This window comes from Sinocyclocheilus rhinocerous, unplaced genomic scaffold (assembly GCF_001515625.1).
Source record: "Sinocyclocheilus rhinocerous isolate Xijiao unplaced genomic scaffold, SAMN03320098_v1.1 scaffold395, whole genome shotgun sequence".
Classification (NCBI taxonomy): Eukaryota; Metazoa; Chordata; class Actinopteri; order Cypriniformes; family Cyprinidae; genus Sinocyclocheilus; species Sinocyclocheilus rhinocerous.
Window position 1 is genome coordinate 1,965,732 of NW_015660890.1, and position 9,752 is coordinate 1,975,483.

The window sequence follows — 9,752 nt, forward strand, 5'->3', positions numbered from 1 at the left end:
GCATGGCTTTATGTTTTTCTTCACATCACTCAGCCCACAGATAGAAACAAACACTTAATCAATAATATCCACAAAACATTCACATCCTAGGGTCAGAACCTTTTTATTTTTTATTTATTTTTGTGCAGGTTGCACATGCGGTGTGCAAAAATAGGCTTTTTTTGTATATGAGTTTATTTTTGCCACATGGGAAAAATAAGTAATACAGCAATGCATTGTCTTTGTTATAAACAGAATGCCTTAATTTTTTCATCAATATTCAACACATTTGTGCACTAGATTCAAATCCTTTTATATATATATATCCAATAAACAAGCCGATTAATTAACTATATATAATATAACAACACCTGAAAAAATGGAAGTGGCGAGCACAAAGTCAACGCGGATTTTATACTTCGCCTTTGACCCGTCTGTGCTGCCGTAGTTCGGAGTCCGACTCCGGAAGCATCATGGACATCGGGAAGCCAAAAAGTCGTTGTTATAAACAAATGTAAGAATAATTCAGATTGCATGTGTTATTTTTAAACGAAGATAAATTGAATTACAAAAGTCAGTCGTTAATACTCACATTTCGAAGTGTTATCGCGATATATTAATGCCTTCAGAGTGTTTACAGTGATAAAGTTGAGTGTCTGTGCCGTGCTGTTTATGTGGCAGTTTCACATCTGACTTCTATTAATCCTGAACTTTGGCACTCGTATTGTGTTGAACAGGATAGATCGACATAACTGTTATATCTTTTATGTATACATCGTTGTCAAACAATCGTATGATCGTTTTAATTTTGCAAAACCATCAAATGCTTAAAACATCTCATCTCCTCTGTCTTTATGTATACATGTATATGAAGCTGAGACCGGGGCTAGTTGTCACACCTTTCACTCCAGTTACAGTGAATATTTTTCAAAATATTTACCGTGAATATTACGTTTGGGATGTTTTTTTTAAAAGTCAGCATCTAAATACTAAATATAAACAGTATTCTGTATATACATACAGTTTATACAGTGTATTCTGTAAAGGAAATATGCACATTTGTGTAACTGGACTTTAGACTCAAAGCCTTTGATTTACCAGAGTGAAATCTTTTATGCATTTATGCACTATTGCATGCATGCATGATCAATATATCAATTATATGAATGCGTTTTTGATATTTTTGTATTTGCATCACTGACTTTACTAACACCCCTTTGTTCTATTATTAATTTTAGTGGAATGCATCAACATTTATCTTTCCTGGTTTTGGAGCAGTGAGGCCTAATCCTCTGTGATTATAGCCTACTCAAAAATGTCAGGCCAAGAGGAATCCGACAAGAGCGTGGACATGTGGTCCTCTCTCCGCTGTCTGGGGTATCTCTCCAGCTTCAATTTGCTGGTAGCCGTGTGCTTGGGAATGTACGTACGATGGGAACAGACTGCAGAGCCCATGATTCTGGTCATCTTCATCTTGGGTTTGTTCGTATCAGCCATAGCCTGTATCCTCTACTACTACTTTTCAATGGAGTCGGCCAGTTTAAGTCTCTTCCACCTGTGGTTCGGCTTCCTGCAGGGACTCCTGTGCTTCCTGAACAGCCAGTCTCTGGAGAACGACATAAAAGAGCAGGTTACAAACTACCTGTTGCTCGCTAGTGTGGCTGTTCGGACGCTTTGGGCCCTAACAGAACGTCTGTGCGGCAGCGCTACGTATAAACCAGTCGTTCTCACCTCACCCGAGCTTCTAGAGCTCCTGGGATTTGCCGTCGCAAGCATCAGCTTGGTTTTCCACAAATCGCTGGCCATGATTGCTCTGACGTTATCGTTAACGGCCCTCATCGTGGACCTTCGCATGAAGTCGCCCTTGGCTCTCCCTAATCTAGCTTGCTTTGCTGTGATCACCGGCACTATCTTCTTCCAGTCCTTGGCGATCCAAGCAAACCCCTTCGCGCTCAGCTGCTACCTGGGCCGGCTTATCTGCGAGCCTCTTCTGGATGTGTACTTCAGCAGTTTGTCAGCGACAGAGCGCTGGAAGCAGTTTCTCTCAGCCGGTCGTCTGTGGAGGAGATTTTCTCTGTTCCCGCTGCCATTCGTCGAGCTGGCGTTCTTTGTGCTCTGTGCCTTGAAGCTGGGTAACTTGAAAGTTTGGTACCTGGTCATCCCTGGCTTCTGCGTCTTTGGCCTTTTGTGGATCCTGTGCCACATGGTGTTCCTCGTCACGCTATGGTGCTTCCACACCAAGCTAAGCGAGTGTCAGAAGACGTGGGCAGCCCAGCGCTCGGAAACGCTCAATTTGGACAGGACCATGGCCTCCAGGGGCATGCGTCATTTCTGCCTCATCTCCGAACGGCTGGTGCTCTTCTGCCTGATGTCCACCATCATACTAGGGGCCGTCTCATGGCAGGTAAAGCATGTTGAATAATGCTTTCAGTATCGTTCTGATTTATCTAGATATCATGAATCCTGTTTGAAAATACTTGTTAGTAACAGTAACAGTTGCATTGCCATCCTATCACTCAAACCACTTTTAAAGGTGTCGATAGGCACATTTATGAATGCTAGTAAAAAGGCATCATTTATATCAAATTGAAAATTATGGCATCATGAACTTACCCTCATGTCATTCTCTCTGAGCTCTGTGACTGTCTTTGGTGTAACACAAAAGAAGATATTTCTTTCTCTGTGTTTTTGTTCATACGATTGAGGACAAAACATTAGACCCCTTAGACTTTAATTCTATGGGGGGGGGGAAAGCAATTAAAACATATTTTGAAGAACGTTTCAACTGGTTTTACCCATACAATAAAAGTCAATGTAGGCAAAACTGTTTGGTTACCAAGATTCTTCAAAATACCTTCTTTTGTGTTCTGCGGAATAAAGTTAATTTACAATGACATTAGGGTGAGTGAATGATAACATAAATGGCTTCATATTTTTGTTGAAGTATTCTTTTAATATATTAAAAATAATATATGCCATAATGTCTTATCTACACCAATAATGCATAATGTTAAATGGGGACAACTCAATAAACCAGCCATCAGGCCTTGGGCACAAGAGCCAAATCTAACCTTTATAGTAATCCACTTGAGATTTAATGTTAAGATATGAATGCTGCAATGAGTCATTAGAAGCACTTTCAACTTTGCTAATGTTATCCAGCATGTAAAGCAAATGCAATGTTTCATTTTTTTATAATAAATGTGATTTTGCTTATCAAAACAGTATATGCTGGTGAGTCAGAGGTATATTCAAGCTGTAGTACCCTTGATTAAAATGAACAGGCCTGAGAACAAAAGGAATACTAGCATACTACTCACTGAAGACTGCACAGTGTGCTCTATTTTTAAAGCAAATTGTATGTGAAACATTATGTAGCATGCAACAGAAAAATGTAGAATTTAAATTTAGACTCACATGGCGTCATCACATTGCGTGTTTAATTTAGCATGTGCCATCTGACAAACTAATCAAATGAGTCATGAAACAGATATAGAACACTTAAAATTGAAGATCAAATCGAGCAAATATCAATGTTGAAATTAATCTAAATAACTAGAGTAGTAAGCTAGTACGCTATTGCCAGCATAGCCTCTTTGATTGTGATTTTGTGATCTTGTGCATACATCAGGATGTGTATAATATCAATCTTTTTAAACTCTGCCTTTAAGTTAGAGTGTGTTTGTTTGGATGTACCTTTGAATCCACTTCAGAGTTGTTGATCACCAAGGGTTCCTCTCCACAGGTCACTAATGGACTCTTCATGAGTGTGTTTTTAGTGGTACTGCCACTGGAGTCTCTGGCTCATGGACTCTTCCATGAACTGGGAAACTGCTTGGGAGGCACCTGCGTTGGGTATGCGGTGGTAATTCCCACTTGCTACAGCAGGTAAATGCACATACACATATAAGTGACGTGACATGTGGCCAAGTATGGTATTAGTGCTCTGCATTTACCCATCCAAAGTGCACATTTATACTGCGGCGCCCGGGGAGCAGTTGGGGGTTCGGTGCCTTGCTCAAGGGCACCTCAGTCGTGGTATTGAAGGTGGGAGAGAGCGCTGTACATTCCCTGCACTTACAATCCCTGCCGGTACGAGACTCGAACCCACAACCTTTGGGTTATGAGTCCGACTCTCTAACCATTAGGCCACGACTTCTGCATACAAAGGCATTTTCTGACTTGCATGTTCACATTGTCACAAGTACATTGATAGAAATCAATACCATGCAGAAAGCTTCTCGTTGATGTTTTATATATCAAACATTGATACCTGGGAAACAGTTTTTCTTATGAATCATATTTCGTCGAATCAGTTCACATGCATTTACATGTATTTATCTAGCAGAAGCTTAAAGTGACTTGCAACTGAGAAATACTTGTAATTTATCATAGAGTAATAATATTAGCAGCAATGCAAGACTGAACTTCAAGTGAAATTCCGTTTCAGAGAAAATAAATTGAAAGGAAATGTTTTTTTTATTATTATTATCTGAAATGCTATTTTTTATGCTTGTGGATTAATAGTTTCTTCTGTTTGTGTCAATCCATATATATAAGCTAAATATCTGTACCCACCGCAAAAGTATATTTATAACAGTTTTTCTTATTGTACCTTTAAGACTTTGACAGTATATGCAAATGACTTCTATTTTGATTGGCCTTTATTTACCAGTATAGTTCGCATTGTTGTTCCTCAGGTCAGGTCAAGTTGCTGAATACTGAATAGCTTTTGATATTTAAATCTGACCATGGTTGTGATTTCACTTATGATGACGATAAAGTATTTTAAAACAGCTTGTTTTGTTTGTGTATCTAAATCAGGAAGATGATTAATAATCATGATTACACTATCAAGGGAAATAATCTGCTGCCCCACTCTTGCTCATCTTGAATGTGCATCTTGATCAGTCCTTTGCTAAGTGTCCAGAAATAGAAGGGTGGAAAACCACCCCCGGATTGGATCTTATGAACACATGTTAGCGTTAAATAAGCTCATAGCCTTTAATAAACTTGGTCTATTGCTGGTCCCGCTGGGGGAAGCATGTGCCATGCATACTGAGAGAGCGAGGGTGGGGTGCAAGGCAGGCCCTTCAGTCAGGTCGCTGATTATGATGTCGATTAGGATGCAGCTCCACAGCCTCTTCACGCTCCGTATTCCAGCACTCTTGGTGAAAAGGCTCAGTGTGGAGCGGGCGCATGAGGGGAATGTAGCGAGGTGTAATCTTCCATTTGATGGGTACAGATCATGTTTTTACCATGACGAGGGCCTCTTGGGAAGATGAAAGGGGAGGGAGGGAGGAGAGAGAAATGCTCAGGTCAACAGGCTCGCCTTCAGCAGTAAGAGCTTTTTTTTCATTCTTAGCAGATGCTGTGGTACTGTTTCCTCTCACATTTAAAAGGAAAGAGCTCTGGCCATCATCCAAATTTTCAGATGGTTTACCCAGAAAGCATTTTAATAGTTTATATAAACTGTGAACAATTTATTAGCCCTTTTAATTAAAATCTTGTTTATCTGTTCTGTTAAATGCCTTGTTGCTTGTAAATTTCTTGTGAAATGGCATTTCAGCTAAAATTTTGCCTTTGGTCATGATATTATTTTTAAAGTGTTGGGGAACGAGAGGCATTGAACCAGGGATGGGTTGAGCAGGAAAAAATAGGATCAAACAGGAAAGCTACGAGATTGAGAGAGAAGGAAAGAGTCCTGACAAACGAGCTCAGAGAAGCGGTCATTTCCGCTTGAATAGCTCAGCACCTGCCTGGGTAGTTTTCATGGGTCACTGTGCCTTAGACTCGCCATTTTAGTCTTCAGCAAGCATGGGAAATAATCTCTCAACACTGCCACCACAAAGAATTGGTCTTGGTTTTATAATCACAATCTTTGGGAAGCTTTGCTGTGCTCTTTTAAAAAGGCAGAACCGGTCAGGTTGACCCTGCGAGGAGCTGCTGAATTACTTGCTTGGATTTTTCAAAAAAGTATAAACATCATCCTTACTATGGCCTTTCTCCTTTTCTTTGTACCTTTTTCTGCATCTAAGCCTTTTTTAATTCACTCTCCATTGTGCTTATCAATCTTCTTTTTTTGTACATGGGTCAGTGTACACTCATAAGGTCAAGGTGACCCAGTTAGCAATTCAGAAGCATCAGCCTCTCTTTCACATTTCACCCATCATTTTATCCTCTTTTTCTCGATTGGATGCAGTGCGAATGGACAGCCATTGCTGTTGCCTCCGGGGCAAGCCCAGGAATTGCACTCCACAGCTACTTTGAACGCTGTGCAGCGACTCTTCTCCCACCACCTCATCCAGACCTTTGGATGTGACTACTCCACCAGTCTAAGCCTGGACACCCTGCAGGCCAATCTGCGCTCCTTTCTGGAGCTCTGCACCGCAGAAGGCCCGCGGCATGACACCTACATCCTCTACTACAGTGGCCACACACTTCCCAGCGGAGACTGGACTCTGGCAGGTAAGAGCTGGATAGCAGGTGCAATTTGTAGGGCAGAAATTATCTAAATTAACTGAGAGTTAAGGTTATGAATTGTACAGCGTGTATAGGTGAAAATGTATGGATGAAGACCCAAACTCAATTTATTTCTGTATGTCATGCACCAATCGGGAGTTATTCATATCATAGAGTCTTAAATGCTAAAATCAATATTGCTTTTTCAGGTCTTTGTAAAAGAGATCAAGGCACGAATGCTTTTATTTTGGCTGGGCTTCAGCAATTTATCGTTCGGAAAGCTTTCCGAAATGTAAAGATATATCTTGGCTCCATCGCTCCACCATGCTTTATCTTCCTGCCTGTGTGTGCGTCCTGTAACTCAGTGAGGTATTAATCCTTATGAGCGATATGGGATGTCACAGCCTCTGTCATACTGTTTGATCAAACCAGGGTGGGTGAGAAACAGCCAGGAATCCTCATTCAGTTTTTGAATGAGGTACTTGCAGAGCGTTTTTCGCAGTCTTTCCCGCAGTGTGGCAAACTGTCAGATTTCTTACACCTTTTCCGTGTTGCTCGCACCGTCTCTCTCCATTTCCCCTGCGGCAACAGCCCGTCATGTCTTATCAGCACTTTCTGTATTTGTGAATGAGTATTTCTCGAATTCAAGCTGGTGCAATGATGATTGAATAGTCGCGTTGTTTGAACTAGTCTAGAGTTGGCAACACCTTGGTAGTAAACGACCAAGGGCCAGATTTATTAACAGCTTGTGCCAGCGCAAACCGTCTTTTGGCGTTAAAATAGTACTGTCAGGATTTACTAAAGACGCACAGTGAAGAATTAGTGCTGAAAAGGTGTGGACCAAGGTATATTTGCGCCTGATCTTATTGAATATGCATTTGTAGGGGTTTCCCTTTCAGATGCAAAATTTATGAGAGGAGAGTATTCAAATGAATCACGCAACGTGATTTACTAACGTTTGCGCTCATCAATAGTACTGTCAGGATTTACTAAAGACGCACAGTGAAGAATTAGTGCTGAAAAGGTGTGGACCAAGGTATATTTGCGCCTGATCTTATTGAATATGCATTTGTAGGGGTTTCCCTTTCAGATGCAAAATTTATGAGAGGAGAGTATTCAAATGAATCACGCAACGTGATTTACTAACGCTTGCGCTCATCAGATTACTCGTATTTGTGGCATTATTTAACACCCAAAAAAAGCATGTCTTAAACTGTTTTGCGCTTGAAATGGCTGCATTTGTTGTTGCTAGGAGGAGGCACCACAGAGAACAAAGAGCACGTGATAGAAGGTTTTTCATATTAATTTATTTTGAATGCCAGAAGAACACATTATCCGAATCCGAACATATCCTTATGCTAATTTGCGCTGCGCTTGGTAGATTGCGTTGGTCATTATGGAAATGAGATGTTGCATCTGTGTTCTTTAATTTGAGTGTTGTCAGTAAATCACCCGCAGAAATTTCCACGGCCATTGGCGCGGTTTTGTAAAACTGGCCCCTAAGGTCTCGTACAGCCTATTCTGGCCACTTGGACTTGGACAGAAAAGAAGCACCCTTCCTTTCCATTGATTGACAAACTTTCTTGTGCACAGGTGGCGATTGCTTGCGTCTGCAGCAGATCATTGATATGTGGAAGGAACGGAACGCCGGCTTCTCCTCCCGCCTCATCCTGGTCCTGGACACTGAGAATTCTGCGCCATGGGTGAAGGCGGTTCGAAAGGTGGAAAAGATGTACGTGGCAGTACAAGGAGCCAAGATGAGCTCTGTCCAGGATGCCGAAGCCCAGGAAGCCCCTCGGTTGGGAGACTTCACCACTGAGTGGGTGAAATACAACTGCGATCCTGACAGTGGCGTGCAGTGGTCAGAGAGGGGTCGGGTCATCTCCGCTATATACGGCGTGTCCAAACCCTGGAGTGACTACGCTCTCCACCTGCCCACCGGAAGCGATGTGGCCAAGCACTGGAAAACGCACTTCCCCAAGGCCACGTACCCACTGGTGGCTATGGCGAACTGGTGCTGCGGACTCAACCTCCTGTGGCTGTGTAGTGTGTGTTTGCGCTGCGTCAGAAGACTGAAACTTTCTTGGTTCCCTCCCAGCATACTAGACACGGGGCAAGGGATTAAACTAGTCCGATCATAGGTGACCAGTTGGTTTGCTTCTACACAATGTACATATATCACCATATATCTTTTCTATGCAATTTGTGGGATATCCTTTATTGACTGTTCAGTTGCCTTTAACAAATTACTTTAATCAGTTATGGATGGGAAATGTGGATCGCTCAGTCTTGCTTCTAAAGATCTACTTTCCTCTAGAGTTTAGAGTCGCACCTAATTTTCAAATCAGCCCCAAAAAACTTTTAACCTTGCAGGTAGGTTGATCTTTAGGAACAGGATTGAGCCCCATTGTCATATGACAGGTTCTTCTATTTATCTGTGTGCCATATATACACAATATAGCCACTGTCTTATCTCATATACCGTATTGAGACTGTCAGTGCCAAGTGCCTTGTGTTAATTTATTAAGTTTTTAGTGGGTTTTCTTGGGATTTGGGTGAAATATGTGTATTGCAATGTATTCGGTCTCAGGCAAAGTAAATCAAGAAATCTAATTGTATCTTTAAAAGGTTGTTACTTTTCTTTTTTGACAAGCAGTAGAGCAGGTCTGGATTAGTTGTTTTTCCAAGACCTCTACAAAAGCCAATGTTTAAACCATATTTTATTTTGTATTCTCTGTAGGGTTTTTGTGTTGAAGAGTTGACTTCAATTATTTTTCAACAGACCAGTGTCCCTTAATAAAGACTGTTTAAAATAAATAATTTGGTAAGTAGGTGTTCTAGCATGTGCAAATACCTGTTTTTAGTGATGATTAGTTAGAGTAGCTTGTTCTGGCACTACTGACTGCCTCACTGTCAAAATCATTACAGTGCAATGAAACGTTCACTCCTAAACTCCCACAATGCACAGTAAAAACACTAACCTTATACTGAAAATCTTTTCTGTCTCTTTCAAGCCAAAAAATGGAGGTTGACTGCATATAGCACTGCACTTTTTGAAAGTAAATGAAACATCAGAATCACTAGTTCTATTACGTTACAGTTGTTGAAATACCAATGACGTTTTAATGCACACAATTGAGTCATCAGTATTTCAATTCATACAGGCTCTAGTTCTTTTCCCATGCAAATTCATGGTCACAATATCCTGATTCAGGACATAGGGAACAAGGTAGAGTAATGAGATGCAGCACCTGACTCTGTTTTATATATAGCTGTAATGCACATATATAGCATTTCAGTTATGTGAAAAC

General features: G+C 41.1%; 1 protein-coding gene across 1 annotated transcript; it reads left to right on the forward strand.

The window, feature by feature from the left end:
• The first annotated feature begins 385 nt into the window (after nucleotides 1-385).
• LOC107726047 (transmembrane protein 168-A) lies at nucleotides 386-9,420 on the forward strand. Its single transcript, XM_016535521.1, has 5 exons — nucleotides 386-493; nucleotides 1,218-2,383; nucleotides 3,725-3,867; nucleotides 6,182-6,447; nucleotides 8,035-9,420. Exons 2-5 carry the CDS (start codon nucleotides 1,295-1,297, stop codon nucleotides 8,580-8,582), a joined length of 2,046 nt encoding a protein of 681 aa, XP_016391007.1. The 5' UTR covers nucleotides 386-493; nucleotides 1,218-1,294; the 3' UTR covers nucleotides 8,583-9,420.
• Nucleotides 9,421-9,752: the final 332 nt, after the last annotated feature.